The sequence below is a fragment of the Colossoma macropomum genome, unplaced genomic scaffold, assembly GCF_904425465.1.
Source record: "Colossoma macropomum unplaced genomic scaffold, Colossoma_macropomum, whole genome shotgun sequence".
In the NCBI taxonomy this organism is placed as follows: Eukaryota; Metazoa; Chordata; class Actinopteri; order Characiformes; family Serrasalmidae; genus Colossoma; species Colossoma macropomum.
Window position 1 is genome coordinate 29,205,140 of NW_023494806.1, and position 23,754 is coordinate 29,228,893.

A 23,754-nucleotide genomic window follows, 5' to 3' on the forward strand; every position below is an offset into this window, starting at 1 on the left:
AATAACCATATTTATTACTATAATTACAATAATAACCGTATCATCATTAGAATTATACTAATTAACAAACCCATGATAAATTTGTCATTTCTAGTATTAATACACTGTGGACTGTCGGGGGTCAGAATGGTGCAGATATGGGGGAATCATCAGTAGGATGGGGGTATGGATGATGGGGGTCTCTCTCTCTCTGTAAACAACCGCCCCACCAAATGAGCTGAAGCTGTTAGTACCGAAACACCTGCTGAGGTCTGGGCAGTGTTATGACTGTTTTGGTCGTGATTAAGTGGATTATTCATATCGTTTATAAAATAACCATAACAAAGGAACAGGGTCACTCAGAGCTGAAGTCCGGGTCAGGCTGAAGTGTGAAATCTCTGACTTTGAGGCAGTGGAGTAGAGTCATCTATACAGCAGAGCTGCTGTAACGTCAACACAACACTTCAAAAAGGTGAAATATCACAGGTTTTGTCATTCAGTCTAATCGCGGCCTTTCGAGCAAACCGTAAAGTGCTGAGGGAGCAGACCGAGTGTGAAGCACCTGTGTGTGTGTGTGTGTTTTCAGTCGAAGAGCGCTCTGCTTTTGTGGAAATGGGGCCGTGGGTGATTCCACTCTGACTGATGGAAATTGAAACTGTGGCCTAGATATCAATCAGTGCAGATGCTATCAGCCATCTTTCTGCTGAATTTACTCAGAGAGGGATCCGAGAGTGCTCATTGGTTCGCGCTTCAAACACCCAAATTCTTCATCTCCACTCTCGCACTGACTCAGAGGACGCGGTGTGGTTTCCTCACTCTGTGTAAAGTTCCTCAATCCAAGAATGAAGACATTTTACAGAAACACACAGCGGTTTATGAAGCTCTCTGTGAAAGAGGCAGCAGGATTCATTAAAGGGGAACATTTCCGAATAATTCAGTGTTTGAGATGTAAACAGAGTCATTCAGAGTGGTTTGGTGTGAAACGGTTGATTGTAGAGACTCAGAATTCACTGTTCGAAACGTATCTCAATTATTTTTATTATTATTTTTGAATATCATGTGAGCAGAGGAGCTGTCCTTTATATCATGCCAGGATTTTGTGACTAATAGACCAACACTGACTCACATTAAAAGTAAAGTGCATTCTTGTTTTCTCCAGTAAAGTTACTATTCTGGAGACACTTGTGTTTTTGGAAAGCCACAATATGTTTTAGTCCAAAATCTTCTCAAATCTATTGTAAAACAGTGTCTCAGATATCAGGCAGGGAATTCATAACCATTTCATGTAGTAACTGTCTGTGAGGGAGCTTTTAGAGGTGGACGTCTGGTTCCTATGACCACCACTGTGAACAGTTCTGACTCTGTAAGTTTCTCTAAAACAGAGCGTTTCACACCAAACCACTCTGAATGACTTTGTTTACATCTCAACCAGTTATTTAGAATTTCCAGTCTCACTCCAAATACCTAAAAAATCTCACTCCAACCACCTGAAAATCTCACTCCAGTCTCACTCCAATCACCTGAACATCTCACTCCAGTCTCACTCCCACCGCGTTAAATAAGTCACATTCCCCAGTAGTAATTATGGGAACACTTTGCACTGATCTTTGCTCGGCTGTGCTTCACTCCTCCTTATCAGTGAAAACACAGGGCTGTGAAGTGTGATGTTCTACCTGAGCCGTGTAGCTTTGTGTAAGATAGCATTCTTAGCCTGTTTGGTGCTACAATAACAATATTATAAACAAAGCTGAGCAAAATACAGGCTCACATGGCTCCCTATGTAGTGCACACTATGTAGGTCACAATACAACAATTTCCACACACAATCAGTGCATTATACGTCTAAATAAAAGCCATTTACATTCAGTACAGCTGCACAGCATCCTAACATTTAGAGCACAGTTAGTGTGTAGAGGTCACAGTTTCACGACCTACGCAGTGCACTATGTAGGGAGTAAAGAGCTGTTTGTGATTCAGCCACAGACATACTGTCATGTTATGTACCATAATGATAGTAACCCTCTTGTCTCTCTGCGCTCGAACAACAATGGTTTCACCCATAAAATGAAACAAAATACAGTGAAAAATTCTCAAAAACACAATCAAGTATTCAGGCCTGAGATATTTACAAGGATGATGCTTCCATCTATTTAAACCCAAGACATTAATGGAGTTAGTAGTAGAGATAGTAATAAGCCAGATATATATATAAAATCATGACTTATAGGGTTATTTCTATTACCCCTAAAATTATACTTGTGAAAATAAAAGTTTTTTTAATATTTTTTTAAGATCTTTCTGATTTCTTTTAAAGTTGAAAGATTTCAATTTATCATTAGTTAAATTTTTAAATAAATACTGTCCTGAGTTTTAGTCTATAGGTGGAGCCTTATTTTAGCCACGCCCCTGGATTTTAGAGCAGGAAGTGAGGCTGCATCCCTGTCCCTCATGGCCACATGGTGAGCAGTTAGATCCCATTGTTTTGAAGTAAATGTGTCCAAAAGTCTGAAAATCAGTGTGGAGCATTAAGAATCGTCATATTTTCTGCAGTTAAGAACTTTTTATGTTTTAATAAAAAAAAATGATGATTTTCTGTGTGAACAGCTGTTCAAAGCTGTGTTTACTGGTCATATACTGGCTGCATTTCTGAGCTCAAAATGAGCTAAAATTGTCACTACCGAAACAGTCACTACTGAAACATTTGGGAAAGTTTGGGTAGAGTTATGATTGTTTTGGTAGTGACAAAATGGAAAGTTCAATCATTTGTTTTAATAAAATAAACATAATTAGGGTACAGGGTAGAGGTCTGTGCGGGACTGTTTTTTCAGTCCCGTTCCCATCCACTTCCACAAGATTTCATCCCGCTCCCGCCTGTTCCTGCAGAAAATCTGAATAATTTGTCCCACTGAAATGTTTTGTGAGTGTGAACGCTACAGCTCAAACGCACTGGCCTTTCGTACATAAAGCGTTTGTGCTGCAGAGCAGCGAGAAAGTTATACAGGCATTCCTTTTTCCAGACGGATAAACGGTCACGTTAGTCACTCTGCTTAACAACAATGTAATTTATAAAAGTGCACGGTATGTTTGTTTATCCTCAACAGCATCCTGACTTGTGATTAGGCAAAAGTTTCAAGCCTGGAAGACCAACCGGGAAATCTGTCTGGAGCACAGAATGTTTAACTAGTATTTCATCATAAAATAGCGTTTTAAAGCATATATACAGTTTTCTGTTTAATTTTCATTGATTTTTTTGGCTTATTTCAGTGTATTTTGATGTGGCTGGCGCATGTTCAGGATTTGCTAAAATCAGAGCAGATCTGATTAAAGGACCACCCTATTAGTGCTATTGTCATTACTGAAAAACTAGCAGTGAAAAAAAAAATTACTCATTAACTGTAACAACAAAAAAAACCAAAAACTTTACAGTTCAACGAATGAAAAGAAAACCATAGAATATTACAAAGAAAAAAAGTTCTAGTGTTTTCTGTGTATAAAAGCTTCGTTTCCTCTCAATCAAACCTTAAATATCTGTGGAAATTAGCACTGCAAAACAAAAACCTGCAATTTGTCCCAAGTTATACTCCTGTTTCTGATAATAATGCTAAATATACACCATAATACTAAAAACCCAAATTTAAAACTGATACTTCTAAAATAAAAAACAAACCAAAACTCTTCCTTTACAGAAAATCAAAACAGAAGTAAAACTATTAATGCTATTAAAAAACTTAACCTGAAGTGTCATCAAAACCCCAAAAAGAAACATAAAAGTCATAAAAACTAATGAAAATGTCATAATAACACTGCGTCCGACCCCCCCCCACACAGAGGGAATTTCTTGGACCCCCGGCTACGGATGGCTGTGGCATCTCCCAACAATGGCACTTAGATGGCTGCTCCACTCAGGAGCCTCCAGATTAGTTTCACATGTCTGCAGCAGATTGACGATGGCAAACCGGATACTCCATTGTTTTCAATGGAGCTTTGAGGGAAAATTCTGCCACTTCCAGCAGCAGCATTCCGCGGACTGCAGCGGTGAGAACATGTATCAGGATCTGAATGTAACTGCTGCACCTTTTAAGGTGGAACGGGAAATTAGAATAAGAAAACAACTCAAGTCTTTTGTGTGGTACGTGCCTTCGTCCCCACGACCATCACACGCTGCTGGAATCTGGAAATTATTAGTCATTCACGCTCCAGTACCAGCTGCTACACGGCTTGTTCTGACAAATCTCAAACCTGAGGAGGAATTTCGACCCATGCGGCGCCCACTCCCACGCTACGGCTTCAAGATCTGCTAGGATGTTAACAGTGGTGTAATGTACGTCCAGCTTAAAGGGGTTCGGGGAGTTAACTTAAATTCAGCTTAAAGGGCCCCCCTTTAAGACTGATATATGTAAATGAGCTCTGTTCTGATTAACTATGCATCGTTCAAAACGCAGTCTGAAACACTCCTTATCACATCAGTGTGAGTGGGTAGAGCCAAACTGCTGAAGGCTAAATAGGTGGATATATGTAAATGAGCTGTTTTTGTAGTTATGGGCTGGATGAGCTGGAGAGTGAACAATGTGTTTACACAGTGTTTACACACATTAAACACCTTTATATCCAGAAAGTGAGGAAAATTCAGTTTCCCATGAAATGGGCCCTTTAAAAGTTCCCCAGTAATTCAGTCACAAAAACAACAAACCAAAAAAACAGGCTTAAATCTGTGTGAGATACACTCTGTATGATCTGTTAGGACGTTAAAAGTGGTGTAGTGTGTCCCAGGCTTTAGTTGTGGGCTGTAAGAAGTTTGAGATGACTGTGTGTGTGTGTGTGTGTGTGTTAACACGCAGCAGATGTAAGGATGCGGTTTTGTAGAATTAGAAGTATTTTCCATCAGACTGCAATCACCAAATAGAAACCAGAAGCCTTAAGAGACACACAGCGCCTTTGGATTTCGTACATTTGAAGTAAAAATAATCTCTTGCTTACGCAACAAACACACACACAACCACTTCAGTAAACCTGAACACAGCTTCACCGTCTACCATCACTCTCTATCTCATTATTCACACTATCAGGTCTGCTCTGCTTCAGGCCCGTGACACGACAATTCAACCATATATACTATTCAAACATCTGCACTCCTAAACAGATACTGAAAACCATCCCAACAAACAGTGTTTAACATTATTAGGCATAAAAACAGAGAGAAAAATGTAAGCATCGAAAAAACAAGTCTAGTCACATTTTTCGGTGGTGCCACATTAGCCTCTATAGCAGGGTGTCAAACTCAACCACTATGTTAAAAAAATCTCAGCTGTGTTTTTATCTCGTTTTTAACATTTTGCCATGACCCCAACAGGTCACCGTTTATTCAAAATACGCCAAAACCGCAACAGCAAAATACTTACTCAAAAATAATATAATTTTAGGTTGATTTTTTAAACTGTTTGCTTGAACTAGACACCAGGTATCTTTTCGTTCTGTGTAACCGCTGGCCCACAAGATTGTTGTTGGGGGTAAGAACACACACTATGTTACACTGCATGATGGGGACTGTAGTGCATCTCAGGGTTTAGCAGGCTAATGAAAAAAGGAAATTTAAATTATTTCGTGGGTCGATTATGTGTTCGACACATGGGCTCTAGAGCAAGACTTTCCAGTTTAGTCCACAAAAAGCCCATTTCAATTATGTATCTTGAAGGTGTGAGGAACTTTTGAACAACTACTACTGTTTTCAAGGGGATTCTTTGATGGTGGACACTATTTTGGGGTCGATGTAAAAGAAAGTTAGACAGCTAATGTTAATGCTAGGAAGCTGCAGCCGTATTAACTGTATTAACGTCTTTAAATCATAACTACAGTGGACAGAATGGACGACAGACACGACTCATCAGATGAAGAGCAGAACAAGCTAAAAGCTAAAGTTAGTACAAAAGCTGGCTAACTAGCTGTCTTACCTCAGTTTGGCTTCTTTTCCCGTCTCTGGTGTCCATTTTGTGGTGAAAAAATTTTGTGCATGATTTTGCTTGTCAATTGAGGTAAGAGTCACTCTAACGCTAGCTTGGTCATAGGGGGTCAGGGTTGGTTGGCACCACAGGGATATGATGTATTTGAGAAATGCATGCTGAGTACTGTAGTGAGAGAACATTGACAAATGAAACAATATAAAATTAGGAATTTTGAGGGATCTCTGCACTACAGAACACTGTAACCCAAAAAGTAACATATTAAACAGTTTTAGGCCAAAATGCTGCTTTAAAATTAGTTTATTGTGTGCAAGCTTAGCTAAGTAGCATAAGAGATGATCTGTAATTGATAGCTGGGTTGATCTAGTGATTTATATTTGTGTTTTAGGCCAATGTAGTGATTTATCTTTGTGTTTTAGGTTGGTTTGGGATTTATCTTTGTATTATAGGCTGATTTTGTGATTTGTCTTTGTGTTTTAGGTTGATTTAGTGTTTTATCTTTATGTTTTAGGCCATTGCAGCAGATTATCTTTGTGATCTAGGCCAATTTCATGATTTCTTTTTGTGTTTTAGGTTGATTTTTTGATTTATCTCTATGTTTTAGGCTGATTTAATAATCTATATTAGTGTTTTGGGTTGATTTAGTGATTTATCTTTGTGTTTTAGGTTGATTTAGTGATTTATCTTTGTGTTTTAGGTTGATTTAGTGATTTATCTTTGTGTTTTAGGCTGATTTAATGATCTATATTAGCATTTTAGTTTGATTTAGCGATTTATCTTTGTGTTTTAGGCCAATTCAGTGATTTATCTTTGTGTTTTAGGCCGATTTTGTGATTTATGTTTGTGTTTTAGGTCAATTTAGTGATTTATATTTAATCACTAATATAGTCATTTAGACTAATTTACAAATTTGTCTTTGTCTTTTAAGGCCATTTTAGCGATTGGTCTTTGTGGTTTAGGTTGATTTTGTGATTTATCTGTGTGTTTTAGGCCAATTTTGTTATTTATCTTTGTGTTTAATGTTGATTTAGTGTTTTTTCTTAATGTTTTTGTTCAAAGTACTAGTTTATCTTTGTGTTCTAGGCCAATTTTGTGATTTATGAACTTTGTTCATCCAACAGTTTAGCGTGTGAATAACCACAGCCATTCTTTATTCTCTGAACAGGCAACTTGTTGAAAATTCCCGAGTTATTTTAAGGCGGTTTTATTTGAATGTTTTGTGGGAGGGGCGGGGAGGGGGGTTATGGGAATTTCGCTCATTTTCTTGGCGAAGGCTCAGAGGAAGTGTACACACACACATACACACATGCACACAGGATTGTATAATGAGACACACACGAAGCAGCTGTGCTCCACATTCACTGCCAAGCGCACAAACACACACACACACACACACACACACACACACACACACACACACACAGTCAAGGCACATTCAACTCTAAACACACACACATTGACGCTCTGGTACTTTAACTCTACGGAACCTTTAAACTGGTTTAAATCTGCTATATCTGCGCGTTCATGTCCACATGAGCCAGCACCGCATCACCGTGTAGGATCGGCGCTTTTTATTAAAGACACACAAGACAGTGAAAAAGTCACAGGAACCAGGCAGCATCATTCCCAGGAGAAAATTTAAATGAATATGATTTTAACATGAAGTTCTGGTGCACTTCAAGACCAAAATACAGGAGGAACTGCTGTGGAATTGTTAAGTTCAATGAGTTTAACTAAACTCATGCCCGAATGTTGAACTGTTTTCTTGTTATACATTTGTTGGTTACCATACCAGGGTCAAAAAGTCTCTACCCAATTGGGCAGATAGCTTCATTTCATAGACCACACATCTATTATAAATAGAGACCATTTTCAAAACCCAACAATTTTATAGTACTGCTTCTGTAATGTGGCACAGTGCTTGGACCCCGATGATCGCTACTTGTAATGCAATTTGTAGACAACAGCAGTTACAGTTAATGGTGTTCTACATCCTTCCCATGACAGTTTACACATACTGATATACTGAAGAAAGAAATGCTAATATGCAAAAAAACAACTTCACTGCTCATGAAACATCTCTCTCTTTTCACATTCTGGTGCCACTAGTACAGACTGGATTACGAAAAATTAAATATTATATGGCTGAGTAATGACCGTGGACTGCTGTGGTGTCTAGGGAAGGGGAGACATTCTCTCTCAGAGTTCCCAAGTCTTAAGTAGACTTGCTTTCTCACACTGTATGACATACTGTTTTAAAATATATGTACATACATGCTGTGTAAATTATTGGACATATATGTATGATACATAAATTACACCAATCTGTCTAATACATACACCCCTCTACAGTTATAACTGTTTCTGTGTTATCTGTTTAGTTTTTAAAATTCTAGTGTGTCAAGAACAATATTTTCATTTATTTAATGTTGTAATGATTTAATTGCATAGCTTACAATGTGCATGTTTTAGCGTGTAATTATGTACCTGTTTTACTACTGTTCACTTTAATTATGAATGGGTACGTATGTGGACGAAACCAAGAAGATGCATAAAAATGTTATATACACATATAAACGTATACATATACACACACACATACACCCACATATACATGTTTCTATATGCTGATATAGAGCTAAATTTGATTTATTTATTTGTTTATTTATGTTTCTCTATGCGGATATACAATATATTACCCATTTTTGAAAATGGCCAATTTCAAATAAGTTGGCATATATGTCGCATATATGCCTATATGTGACAAGTTAGATATAAAAGGGAAAAACATATATGCTAATAAATGTCAACACTTGAAATCCATCTATTGCCATGTATCAGATTTCTGTATGGGACTTCCAAACATCTTCACAGAATATAGTATGATTCATAATAATTATAAGTTTGAAAAGTTGGAACAGACAAAGAAGACCCAACAGTGTCTCATTTAAAAAAATACTATGAATATGACTTTTATTTACACACATTCCTGTTTCACTCACTTCACTGCACCGAATCCAGGTCAACAGGACTAATTATAAATGCAATAAATGCAGCTGGTCAGTGTTTAACCCCTTTAAATCCCTCTTATTACACTAAAAGTCTTATTATTAAGTAACTACAGGGACTTCAATGTAAACTGGCTGAGCTATTCTGAGAGTATAGAAGTGTGTAATAAAACTTCCGAGTCCTGACCATTTAAGAAGTTAACTCCTGACGATATTAACAATTTAAAAAAGCATACTGTGGCATAATTTATCACAACAACCATAAATATCGTCATATATTCCACCTCTAACAGCAGCACCCTCTTGCCGCTACTGTTTTTAGCTATGCTAACGCACTTTATTCTATATTTATAAATAACAGCGAGTCATACAGTGTCAGAAACCACATAATCAAGACTATTAGAGATACTGAACACCTCCACACAGTTCTAGGCGAATGATTTGAGTGATTTGAGAAATAGCACCATGCTAACTGTTTTTCCATGAGCTTCCATAGGCTACATTAGCCTCGTAGCTGCAGTAACAGTGCTTTAACTAAAGAAGAGAAAGATTTGGGGTAGAGGAGGGGGAGGGGAACTGTGTAAATGAGATTTTTTGCTTTATTAGCAAAAGGTTTTAACTCTGAGTTGATAACAATACAGCAGTTCTGTGAAATCAGCAGATAATCATAGGCGTTTATCTGCAGAGCGCAGGCCGGCTCCACAGGCAGAGCTAGCACTTCCCTGAGAGAAAGTTTCTCACGCAAAGCGAATTATCAGCCTCTCGGCAGCTTCCTCTTTCTGCCGCTGCGCTCCGGAGCTGATCTGAGGGCAGCGCCGTCTCGCTGGAGCCTCCCGCACAAAAGCCACAGCTGATTCGGGGTCAGTGGGAGAAACAGCTTCCAGCAGAGCAGCTGCTATTGTGGACGGAGCTCGGCAGAGACGGACGCAGTGCAATCAGACCAGAGCCGGCACAGGTCATCTGACTTGGCGCTGGCGTTCTCAGAGACTTTTGGACTTTCTTAGGGGTCCAAGCACCAGAGTTATTATAGTTTTGAAACTCACATCAGTTTGTACTGTTTATGCTGAGTTTTTCAAAATTTTCAGTTTAGTTTCAATTAGTTTTAAGGGTGCATTTATAGTTTTAGTTTTATTTTTTGTTTTCTAAAAGTAATAGTTTTGGTTTAGTTTCAGTTTTAGTTTAAGTTTCTAGGATTATGATGATGACACTGAGATATCTGGTATCTGATATGGGTAAAATAAAGTGAGCGTAACAGCAGACTGAGCTTGGGCTTGGCTTCAGCTCTCCTTAAAGATGGCCAAACACAAAAAAACACACTACACTACTCTCATTCATGCACAAAAAAAAATAAAAAACTAAAATTAAAGGTTGTTATAAATTAAAGGTTTATTGTTTATTGTAATTCTATTTTGTTTTAGTTAGCTTTGCAGTGGACATTACAGTTTTGATTTAGTTTTTGTGTTTTTCAGAACTTTTATTTCAGTTAGCAAGCACAATTTTAGTTTTGGTAATAGTTCTAGTTAATCATAATAACCCTGCCAAGCACCACCAAATGCAGTCAGCATTCAAAATACGAACTACACCCATTTGCAGTGTATTAGGGACGTACAGAAGCCCTTATCCACTGCTAATGATCTGATCTTTGGGTTTTCATAGATAACACAACCACACAATGCTACAGATGAATGATATGAGCACAGTGTGACGTTCTGGAGTGATCTGTTTCATTTTACTCCAACGTGCACACAGTTTCTGCTCTTACTCTCAGTTTAAAACACTATTTCTGGTAAGTACAGTTTAAAAACAGAAGCAGCACGCTGACAAAGCAGAACTGTTCCCAAAAATTTTCAGAAGGCTTTTACTGGGTGTGAATGAAAAACATGCCGTCAGTGAAACCTGCTAGAGGCTGCTAGAGGCAAGAATAAGAGACATGGATGATGTCCTGCAGTCATTAACGTCAGGAAGGCTGTCAGGAAAGGTGTTTTAAGTTGGGGGTGCTGAAATATAGCATATACGTGATGTGGACGATGATGTCATGCTGAATTATTTGCCTTTGTTCCATTTAAATTGTTTTGGTCATTTACATCCAACTTAACGCGTCATACTGCACCATAATGAGGCGAGAGACGACAATACATTACTGACACATCAGACCACTGACGCACATCCTCTCTCTGCTCCCTCAATCGGGACAAACTTTGTGCAAATCAGCTGAGCGGCAACCAATCAGATTGTTGATACTGTTAGACTGATCACACACACAGTCACACAGTGAGATTTAACACTGGAACTCACACTCAGCAGGACATATAACAGCTACACTATTACATTAGATGAGTTTAAAAACAGTATTAGGCTGCTGTGGGTTTCAGAACTGGCCTTTATCTCTCCTCACACTTTCTCTTTTTGCACCTCAACCAGGTGTCTTTTAAAAGAAGCTGGCTGTTTTCGAGGGAAGGGATTCGTCTTGCTGTGATGAAAATACAGCAGTAACTTGAACAGCGCAGCTACTGCAGATTTTGAAAATACATAAATGAAAACAGAAAAAAACTACTATCTAAAACAAGCACACAAGTCTTTGCGACAGTCATATTACTAAAAAGTTCATATCTGTGTATTATTAATTTTGTTTTTAGCAGTTGCAGTGCTGAAATCGAGGGTGCTGCAGCCGCCTCAGCATCCCCACTTCCCGCATCTCTAGTTGACGTTAAAGTTATTTTTTAATGGTAAAGAGGAAATTCCACCATTTTTTTTTTCTAAATCTGGATAATTAAATGGTTGAGATGTAAACAGAGTCATTCAGAGTCGTTTGGTGTGAAACGCTCTGTTCTAGAAAAACGTACTGAGTCAGAACTGTTCACAGTGGTGGTGATAGGAACCAGACGTCCACCTCTAAAAGCTCCCTCACAGAGAGTTACTACATGAAATGGTTATGAATTCACTGCCTGAATACATGCAGGGCCCGTGAGGCAAAATAGTCCCCCCCCCCAAAAAAAACATATTTTCAGGTTTAACAACATTTTTCCATCATCAACATTCCATATAAACTCAGAAGACTCGTGTAGGTTCACTGGTGGTTCTGGATAGTAAATAAAATGTCTATATTTGTGTTGTAGTCATGGCGACCCCTGGTTCCTATCACCACCACTGTAAAGAAATCTGAACCATTTCACACCAAACCACTCTGTTTGCATCTTACACACTGAATTATGGGGGCATTTATGGTGTACACATACACGGTGAAAAGTGAAAGTATAACACTGATTTGTGCTGAAGACTCTTCGCTGACCGTCTCCTTCAGAAGGCCGTGCAGCTCATTAAACACCAGTACATGATCACAGTGTGAATGAATGAAGAGCTCTCTGCAGCGTTCGCTGTGTTTCAGTGGAGCCTTCGCCTTATTTGGAAATCCAGCACAAGTCACGGCTGCACGGCCAGGATTCCTCAGCAGCCAATCAGGAGCCAGATCCAGCCATGACCCCGCAGCATTAGTGGCGCCTGATTGGCTGCCGAAATGACCCTCCGAGACGAGCAATTACACCAGAGCGAGCGAGAAAGAGAGAGAGAGAGAGAGAGAGAGCAGAAAAGGCCTGCTAGAGCTGCTGCATATGGTAAATGCATGCTGTGTAAAAGCTGTTTTTTATTGCACTCACATGTTAGAGACGCTCTGCAGGACACGATTCAAGGGACAGTTTGGCCAAAATAAGTCAACTTTCACGCCTTTTTCACTCTAAACATAAACAGTCGGCCAACTTATCAGGGCTGCACAACATGCGATGTTTGTTGTTAGATATCATGATGATATAAAAAGTGATTAATTATTATTGAAATACTCTGTCTGGTCATGCCAGTTGCCATGTTGTGCTGGTGTGAGTGGATCAGACACAGTAGTGCTGCTGGAGTTTCTAAACACTGTGTCCACTCACTGTCCACTCTATTAGACACTCCTACCTTGTCAGTCCACCTTGTAGATGTAAAGTCAGAGACGATAGCTCATCTGCTGCTGCACAGTTTGTGTTGGTCATCCTCTAGTCCTTCATCAGTGGTCACAGGACGCTGCCCACATGACGCTGTTGGCTGGATATTTTTGGTTGGTGGACTATTCTCAGTCCAGCAGTGACACTGAGGTGTTTAAAAACTCCAGCAGCACTGCTGTGTCTGATCCACTCAGACCAGCGCAACACACACAATAACACACCACCACCACGTCAGTGTTACTGCAGTGCTGAGAATGATCCACCACCCAAATAGTACCTGCTCTGTGGGGGTCCATGGGGGTCCTGACCATCAAAGGACAGGGTGACAAAGTATGCAGAGAAACAGATGGGCTACAGTCTGTAACTGTAGAACTACAAAGTGAAACTATACAGTGAGTGAAGCTGATAAAATGGACAATGAATGTAGAATCAAGGTGGTTTTAATGAAGTGTCCGGTCAGCATAATCGTGGACTAAAGTACATTAGCTAAAAACAGTAGCAGCCATCCAGAAGCCTGAATTTCAAATAAAATCTGGTCCATATTTTTGTCTATACAAGGTAAATGTGACTTGACCTGAACTGAAACCCAAACATGAACCTAATACCTTTCACGTCCAGTTTCACAGTTCTCGGCTACCTAACTAAGGTAAAAACTCATCTCCACCACTGGCAACCTCTGACCCAGTGACCTCATAAGGCACCTAAGCACTCAAGTACACACACTCCCTGTCTATTATAATACAATACTACTACACATACTACTGTTTTTTGACAGTATTCCTAAATATTCTGCTATTGCAAAACAATTTGAAGGCAGATTGAGAGCCTGGTGGAATACTGGAGGTCAGAAATTTTCATCAAGAACTCAAAAGCATGTTGGGAAAGGAGATGTGAAAGCAAGACATAAGAAAAAAATCATAAACAGAGATGGCACCAGGTACCAGTATGGGGCTGATATTAGTAGAAAATGCTGGATGGGATTTTGGAGGGGAAAAAAGAACGAATCCAATCTGATCCTGTAACAAATTTATCCTTAGAAAATTAGTAGTAAAGTAGTAAATACTGCCCTGGTATCAGAATTGGCCAATACTCAATATTTCAATATCGAGGTCAGTATCAGAAAAGAAATAGTGGTATTGATGCATCTCTACTTGCAACTTCAATTTCTTTGAAAATGCAAGTGGAAATGCCATCTGCCCTTATGTACTGTGACATTTTCTGAATATTTACGTTACACTTTCCGTACTGACACATTTTCTCACGACAGCGACGAGTAAAACATAGCTGATTTCTTTCCTACCTTGGGTGGATCATAGAGCTCCAGCTGGAACCTGTCGCTGGTCCTCCTGACCAGCAGACGGCAGCGCAGCCATCGTGGCGCTGTGTCGGAGATAGTGTCGTCCACCACCAGGTACCTCAGCTGCCCATCCTTACACGTGCCTCCGCTGTCCTGCCGCCGCTTTGTGCTCTGCGGCCGCTTCAGGCGGCTAAGTCTGAAACGGCCCAGCAGGTGTGAGCCACTAGGGGGCGCTACTGGCGTCTGAGGGGGAGACGGAGAGGCCCGATCTGCCGTCCCCGAGGCCACGCTGCTCCTTTCCGATTCGTTCCCAGACCCACCATGGGCAGGGTCCTCGGGAGGAGGCCGCTTCTTGAACAACCGGCGTATGCTTTGACGGAACTGACTGAAATGAGTGACATCAGAGCGCGGCGGGTGGAGCTCATCTTCCTCTTCGGGGGCGTGGCCGAGAGCTCTGTTTGTAGTGTCATTAGACGAACAGCGCAAAGGCTGCTCCTGCTCCCGGGCCACGGTCACCATGTCCGGTTTGGGGGACAGGACACCCAATAGGGCGGCGCCCCCTGGCTCCCGGTAGTCCAGCGCACCAGAAAAGGAAGTGATGCGCAAGCGGCCAGTCATCATGGGAGGTGGTGGCGGAGACGGGACATCTTTGGCCACCTCGCTGCGGAAGTGCTGCTGGAACAGCGCAATGAAGTGCCGGCTGAAGCTCTCCGGAGGGACGACATCGTGTGGCGGGCGGGTCCTGGCGAAGCGCCGGTACCGCTGGGCCACATCCCGGGCCGTGGCACTTGCGTGCAACTCACAGAACTCCCTCCAGCCACAGGGGGGCGCTATGGGTGGCACGCTGCTCGTGGTCTGCTGGATAGTGTTACCATTCATCGCAGTAACCAGCACAGCTGAGGAACACTGTATTACGAAGACAGAAAAAGAAGAAAAGAAAGAGAGAAACAAGGACTGAGAATTACAGAGAAATAATTCTGTGAAGGTTTTGTTCAAAAATCAGAAGTGAAACTCTGAGAGGAGAACTTTCATTGCACCATTACTGGATCAAAAAAGAATCACCTCACAAACACTTAAACGCCTGTGACTGAGCAACATTCAAAGTCAATGAGTCTACAGCACAATGCTCTGCAACAAAAAGTTAACAGTAAACTTGAACACTTTGTGTGACTCCTGAGGCTGATTCACTTGGCGTTTCTAAAGCCAACTGCTAAGCTGCTTTATGTTTGTTGCTTTGTTTGTTAGGTTGTGGGGTTTGTGTTTGTTGGGTTAGTGTTTCGGGTTTTTTGGGATCGTGCTTGTTGGGTTTCTGCTAGTCAAGTTTGTTGGATTGGTGTTTATTGGGTTATTGAGGTTTGTGTATGTTGGGGTTGTGTTTGTTGGATGTTCATGGTTGTAGGATTTTTGTTGAGTTTGCATATTTTGGACATTTTTGGTTGTAGAGTTCATGTTTGTTGTGGTGTGGTTGACAGATTTGTTGGTATTATGATTGTTGGGTTTGTATTTGTTGGATACTGTTTTAGTTGTTGTAAGGTTCATGTTTGTGGGACATTTGTGGTTGCAAAATTTGTGTTTGTTGGGTTTTCTGTTTGTTGGACTTGAGTTTGCTGGATATTTGTGGTTGCTACATTTGTGTTTGCTGGTTTTGTGTTTGTTGGGTTTACGTTTGTTTGATATTTGTGGTTGCTGGATTTGTTTGTTGGGTTTGAGTTTGTTGGGTATTTGTGGTTGCTGGATTTGTGTTTGTTGGGTTTGTGTCTGTTGGATATTTGTGGTTGCAGGATTTGTGTTGGATATTTGTGGATGCTGGATTTGTGTTTGCTGGGTTTGCGTGTGTTGGATATTTGTGGTTGCTGGATTTGTATTTGGATATTTGTGGTTGCTGGATTTGTGTTTGCTGGATTTGTGTTTGTTGGATATTTGTGGTTGCTGGATTTGTGTTTTCTGGGGTTGCATTTGTTGGATATTTGTGGTTGCTGGATTTGTGTTTGCTGGGATTGTGTTTGGTGGATGTTTGTGGTTGTTGGATTTGTGTTTTTTGGGGTTGCATTTGTTGGATATTTGTGGTTGCTGGATTAGTGTTTGCTGGGATTGTGTTTGGTGGATGTTGTGGTTGCTGGATTTGTGTTTGCTGGATTTGCGTTTGTTGGGTACTTGTGGCTGCTGGATTTGTGTTTGTTTGGTTTGCATTTGTTTGATATTTGTGCTTGCTGGATTTGTGTTTGCTGGGTTTGTGTTTGTTGGATATTTGTGGTTGCTGGATTTGTGTTTGCTGGGATTGTATTTGTTGGGTTCATTTTTAATAAGCTCATGTTTATAGGTCTGGATTTTTGTGTCGGATATTTGTGGTGTATTGGAGGTGTATGGTTGTAGCGTTTGTGTTTGCTGGGTTTAAGATCGTTAGAGTTCCCAGGTGCATCGTTGACTGTAAGGTTTAAGTTGGTCAGCTGTCTGTGGTTGTAGGTTTCAGGCTTGTTGGGTTTGCATTTTTTGGATGTTCAGAGGTTGCAGGGTTCATGTTGGTTGGACGGTCACGGTTCTAGGTTTCATGTGCGTTGGGGAAAATTCAATGAAGCTCATGAATCCTTACTGTTCCACAATCCCAGCGTGTGTTAAGCTATTTGATGTTTGACCACCACACATTTTACCACGGAACGAAGCCGTGTTGCTCAGAAGCGTTCCAGCCTGTCCCACTGTCTATGAATGAAAAGGAATTGAATCATCAGTTTCATTGACCACAGAAGCGCAGACTGCTCATGGTATCACGCAAGTCTGAGTCAGACCACTACTGGAATGACTCACACGCACACAGATGCTCAGTTTCAGAGGAAGTGGATGGGTAATCTGACTTAGGTTACTTCATAAACCAGTCTCAGAACAGAAGTATCATCGGAAAAGACTCTTTGATGAAATGAGTGAATGAAGAGCAATTTGTTAGATTAAGGAAGTTCACACAGTAATAATGAAAGTAGTGACTCAAGTTCTTCGACAGGTAATACTGATCACGCAGATACAGATACGCTCATATTCAGAATATATGCCATCTCGACCACTCGTACACAGTTACACAGGTCCTGCCATACTCACATTCACACAGGAATCATTCTACCAGTTATCAATAGTTAACCTCGACTTCATCCACTATATTAACGAATTAATGAATTTAATCAGCTCTTCTAGTTTCTCTATATTGAGTATTGGTGTAAAATTTCAAATCGAAATTGAAAAGTGATCGAAACATACATGTGATTTTGAAGCAGGACCACTTTTTTTACTTGTTTTTTCCTCCTTCATACAACACAGGGCTGTTGCTAGGCTGTGAACACATCCGGGGCTCAGTTTTGGTGCTTGTATATGTGTGTGTGTTCCTGAGGAGGTGGTAGCTTAATGTAGAGTCATGATTTCATTTTCACAGATATGCAGATATACAGGCCAACAAGCCTCTCCCTACTGCTAATGTAAGTCTGCATTAGTGACATTTTAACTGATACAGAAAAACAGTGTCATAATATAAAACCCCTCCACTGTGTCTGACCCAGCGATGTGCTGTTTTAATCAGTCCCAAGAAAAACACAGCATAGAACACTCAAAACTTTGCATGATAATAAAGTTAAGTGTTATATTGAACATGCCACCAAATTTGAATGAAATAGATGCTTGCTAGGTTAGCTTTCGCTTGGTGGTTAGCTTTCTCTCTGTAAGTTTATCTGACTTGACCATCAACGGACTGTTGGGGTTTCGTTAAAACCTTAAACAGCCAGGGCTTGACAGCAGACCAAAAGTTTTATTATTACACACGTCTATAACCTAAGAATAGCTCAGCCAGTTTCCACTGAAGTCCCTGTAGTTACTGAATAATAAGCCTTAGTATGTAATAAGCCTGGGATTTTAAGGGGTTAAAGCTGTGTGGATGGGACAAATCATCAAAACATCAGCCTTGTGATTGGTGAAAGTGCCCCAATTTTGGGTTATATAGTTTGTTTTCTTTAGAATTTGAACTGTATATTTTCCCAATTTTAAAAATATGTAATTAAAAAAAGAATAAATTAATTTTTGTTCAGATTCCTCAATATTTGTTGTCATAAACATTATTCTTTAAGTAAACAAGGGTATCAAAAGCAATAAAAAAATAAGAAGAACATGAAAACTGAACTCAGTTGTTACACTAAAAGGCAAATCAAATTAAAAGTGGGCAAAAAATATACCATCATGACACTTCCAGACATGTTCACAATTTTCACACAATATGTAAGCTTGATGAAGTCAATACATAATTTCAAATCTATTATAAATTGTTTATTTAACGTTTCACACACTGTGCTGCACTAAATCCAGTTAAACATTATGCTTTCTTAATAATGAAACATGCAGTTGTTCAGTGTTCTGCCAGTACTGATATCCATACTAAGCTCCAAAAAGCATAATGCAATTACAGCAATGACAAAATACCATCATATTGTCTCTCAATTCAAAGACAAACCTATTTTTTGTTCCACGCTTGTTTATAGAATACCATCTGCATTATTTATTGTGTTGATGCCACAGCTGAGCTGACAGTTCACACTTCCCTTTTGATATTCTGCCGCAAAATAAATGACCAAAACCGCAGCAAGGCCTGCATCCACTTTCCCAGAAACACCACAGTTTAAAGCGAAAGTTCAGCAAAAAACACATTTACACAATTTCCCCCTTTAAACCAAGCACAGTCCTTCAGCCGAGACGGGTTTGGTGTCTGAAGTTTGCTTCTTTAGATTTAGCACTGGGGCCACGAGGCTAATGTAGCCAACAGGTAATGGAAGCTTATACAGCACCAATTAGCATAAGGCCTAAATCACTCTCAGTATCTCTAATAGTCTTGATTATGTAGTTTCTGACACTGTATGACTCACTGTTTTCTATAAACATGGACTGAAGTATGAATAAATTCAGCCTTCATGATGGTGTAAAACAGATTTGTCACCAAACTATCATTCTGAAGTCACCAGAGAAAGTAATACTGGCTCAGTCATTACGAGATTCTCCTCCCTTGCTGGCTCTCTGGTTCCTTTTTCATTTTTTTGCATACGACAGAGCAAAACTACACCTCCAAAGACAAAATAGAAACCTTCCAGTCTTCACTTTCCCACCCAATCGTTTAATGTGTTATTCAGTCCAATTCTATGCTGCACTTGCGGCTGATCAACATCAGCGAAATTTACATTTGATATTTCTGAATGGAGCAGGGGAGCGCGCTGCAGTGCAGAACGTTCTGAGAGTAGTTTGAACTTTTGCTGTCAACTGTGGAGGAATATATTACGTTTTTTGAGGTGAGTTCACAGCTGAAGTCCAGGCGAACCCCAAAAACCCGTTAGACGCACTGAAAAACATCCGTGTATGTAACATTTTATAAGACAGCATAGTGGATAACACTATCACACCACACACAGACGGGAACACCACAGCTATACCGCTAATGCAATCACCACGGCAACACTTACACGGCTGCACACCGCCGTCAGTCATGTACAAAAGAATTCATAGTAGATACAGAACAATATTTTGCAGTTACTGAATAATTTATAGTAGCTACTGAATAATTTACAGTTGCTACTGAATAACTTATAGAATTTCCTGAATAAATTACAGTAACTACTGAATAATTTATAGTAGCTACTGAATAACTCATAGAATTTCCAGAATAATTTACAGTAACTACTGAATAATTTATAGTAGCTACTGAATAGCTCATAGAATTTCCTGAATAATTTATAGTAGCTACTGAATAATTTACAGTAGCTACTGAATAGCTCATAGAATTTCCTGAATAATTTACAGTAAATACTAAATAATTTACAGTAACTACTAAATAATTTACAGTAGCTACTGAATATCTCACAGAATTTCCTGAATAATTTATAGTAGCTACTGAATAATTTACAGTAACTACTGAATAATTTATAGTAGCTACTGAATAACTCATAGAATTTCCTGAATAATTTATAGTAGCTACTGAATAATTTATAGTAGCTACTGAATAATTTACAGTAGATACTGCATAATTATAGTAGCTACTGAAAAATCTTTTGCAGTTACTGAATAATTTAAAGAAGCTACTGAATAACTCAGGATTTGCTGAATAATCGATAGAAGATACTGAATAATTCAGAACTGTTACTGAATAATTTGTTGTCTTGTCATAGTACTTCCTGAATAATTCATAGTAGATACAAAATGCATTGTGTAAATATAGAAATGATATTATTAATTGTAGATATCAAATAATTAATATAAGAAAAAAAACAGATGCTGAGAAATGTATAATATTTCTGTATGGAATTTTAGGCAGGCAGCGTTAGCAGCAGGAGATACTTCAGTACATTTTTAGCGCTGTATTTCCAGTGACCCACACTGACCGATTTACTCAGAGCATTTCATTACACTGATCTCTGTCCAGCTTTGCCACTCAGTTTATTAGACGTGAAGTGAGTGTTTAGTTGGGTGGCTCTGATCCCAGACTAGTCTGAAGAGGCTCCTTCTGCTCTGAACGTGGCTCTGATGTGAGACAGTCACCGTGTCGTTTCTGCACATCACAGAAACGGAGCAGAAAGGAGGAAAAAAACGAGAGTAAAGGGCAGATCAGACGACGGAGACGTGAGGAGAGAGCGGCCATTTCAAAGACACCGTGGCAAACGAGTACACGAGCACACATCTTATCTGCTGACAGGAAGCTTCAACCTACATTCAGAGAGAAACCCTCTCCACACACACACTCACCCTCAGTCCGCCTCAGGCTGACAACACACATGTTCACCCTCAGTCTGCCTCGGGGTGACAACACACATGTTCACCCTCAGTCCGCCTCGGGGTGACAGCACACATGTTCACCCTCAGTCCGCCTCGGGGTGACAGCACACATGTTCACCCTCAGTCTGCCTCGGGGTGACAACACACACGTTCACCCTCAATCTGCCTCACAGTGAACACATACACTCACCCTCAGTCTGCCTCAGGCTGACAACACACATGTTCACCCTCAGTCTGCCTCGGGGTGACAACACACACGTTCACCCTCAGTCTGCCTCACAGTGAACACATACGCTCACCCTCAGTCTGCCTCAGGCTGACAACACACATGTTCACCCTCAGTCTGCCTCAGGCTGACAACACACAAGTTCACCCTCAGTCTGCCTTAGAGTGACAAAACACACGTTCACCCTCAGTCTGCCTCACAGTGAACACACGCTCACCCTCAGTCTGCCTTGGGGTGACAAAACATACGTTCACCCTCAGTCTGCCTCACAGTGAACACATGCTCACCCTCAGTCTGCCTTGGGGTGACAAAACATACGTTCACCCTCCGTCTGCCTCACAGTGAACACACGCTCACCCTCAGTCTGCTTTAGAGTGACAACACACACGCTCACCCTCAGTCTGTCTTGGGGTGACAAAACACACAGGTTCACCCTCAGTCTGCCTCGGGGTGACGAAACACATAGGTTCACCCTCAGTCTGCCTCGGGGTGACAAAACATACAGGTTCACCCTCAGTCTGCCTCGGGGTGACAAAACACATAGGTTCACCCTCAGTCTGCCTCGGGGTGACAAAACACAGGTTCACCCTCAGTCTGCCTCGGAGTGACAAAACATACAGGTTCACTTTCAGTCTGCCTCAGGGTGACAAAACATACATTCACCCTCAGTCTGCCTTTGAGCGCCAAAACATACGTTTACACTCAATCTGCCTCAGAGTGTCAACACATTCGTTCACTCTCAGTCTGCCTCGGATTGACAACACACACGTTCACCCTCAGTCTGTCTCGGGGTCACAAAACATACAGGTTCACCTTCAGTCTGCCTCGGGGTGACAAAACATACAATCACCCTTAATCTGCCTTTCATAGTGTCACTACACTGATTCGCCCTCAGTCTGCCTCACAGAATGTCGACACATATGTTCACCCTCCGTCTGCCTCACAGTGTGAACACCTACATTCACCCTCGTCTGCCTCACAGTGTCAACACATACATTCACCCTCAGTCTGCCTCAGAGTCAACACATACATTTACCCTCAGTCTGCCTCAGTGTCAAACACATACATTCACCCTCAGTCTGCCTCAGTGTCAAACACATACATTCACCCTCAGTCTGCCTCAGTGTCAAACACATACATTCACCCTCCGTCTGCCTCACAGTGTGAACACCTACATTCACCCTCGTCTGCCTCACAGTGTCAACACATACATTCACCCTCAGTCTGCCTCAGAGTCAACACATACATTCACCCTCAGTCTGCCTCAGTGTCAAACACATACGTTCACCCTCAGTCTGCCTCACAGTGTCAAACACATACATTCACCCTCAGTCTGCCTCACTGAGCATCAACACACACATTCAGTCTCAGAGTGTCAACACATACGTTAACCCTTAGTCTGCCTCTAACAGTGCGCTGAGCTTCAGGGGCCAAAGGTGTTATTAATGAGGCGAGGCCCGACTCTAACTCACACGCACACGCTCTGCTGCAGTGTGTGTGACGTCAGCAGCACGTGCTGTGTGTGGCGGTACACCCCCCTGCACGGGCCCCCCGCAGACACACTTCTATCAGAACATGCAGCCCAAACATGACTCAGCACGAAATATATACACGCCAACATCACTTCCCCTCTCTCTCCCTCTCTTCCTCTCTCTCTCCTGATTCCCAACCATCTCCTCTTTTTCGCTCTTATCTCTCAGCCCTGATCTCTCACTTCCTCCATCTGCTGCCAACTCTGCCTCTTCCTGAAAACGTATAATAGTAACTGAATTCATAGTAAATACAGATGTATTTATATGAGATACTGAGTATTTACTGAATAGTAAGTCTTAAAATGAGTAACTACATAATAAGCCTGGAGTTTATGGGGTTCACCCACTCGCTCACTCTCTCTATCTCATTCTCTCTATTGCTCTCACTCTCTCTCTCTCTCTCTCATTCACTCTTCCTGACTCTCTCTCGCTCTGTCTCTCGGGGCAGGGTCGTGTGTGAACGTGAGCTGGAGTCGATGTTCTGTAAACGTCGCCTCTGGCAGTCGTCCAGAGTAACTTCCGGAGTTTCTCAGCTGTGATGTGTTTCTGAGTTTCTGAAAAGATCCGTAACGCAAGCAACAGGCCGGGACTCACGCATCAGCGAGCTTCAGTTAGCTTCTTATTAGAATTTCCAGTTCCACCTTAAATGGTGCGGCAGTTCCATTCAGATGCCTGCACAGGTTCCATGTAACTTGATGAATGTAACTTGAATGTAACTTGCTGCTCTATTTAAGGTGGAACGGAAAATCTGACCAAAAAGCTGCTAAACAAGGCCCAAATTCAACCTTGTAGAAATTCCAACACGAAACAACATTAAGCACCGTTTTTGCCGTCTGCAGAGTCAGTGTTAGAAAGTAATACTGACAGGTTTATCTCTATATTGCTCAGCTGTGTTTTTACTATTTGGCACAATAAGGAAAAGTCAGATTTACTTTAGTTCTTTAAAACGTTTCTTAGTGAAAATTAAGAACGGTTCCCAGAATAGTAGGGTTATA

The 23,754-nt window shown here is 40.9% G+C and overlaps 1 protein-coding gene across 1 annotated transcript in view; it reads right to left on the reverse strand.

Annotated features, from left to right (window-relative positions):
- The window catches only part of sh2b3 (SH2B adaptor protein 3), a 67,887-nt gene that overhangs the window by 27,018 nt on the left and 17,115 nt on the right, over positions 1–23,754 (reverse strand). The window contains exon 2 of the mRNA XM_036598183.1: positions 14,222–15,124. Within this exon, the coding sequence (XP_036454076.1) occupies positions 14,222–15,097 (876 nt within the window). The 5' untranslated portion in view covers positions 15,098–15,124. The remainder of the gene's footprint in view (positions 1–14,221; positions 15,125–23,754) is intronic.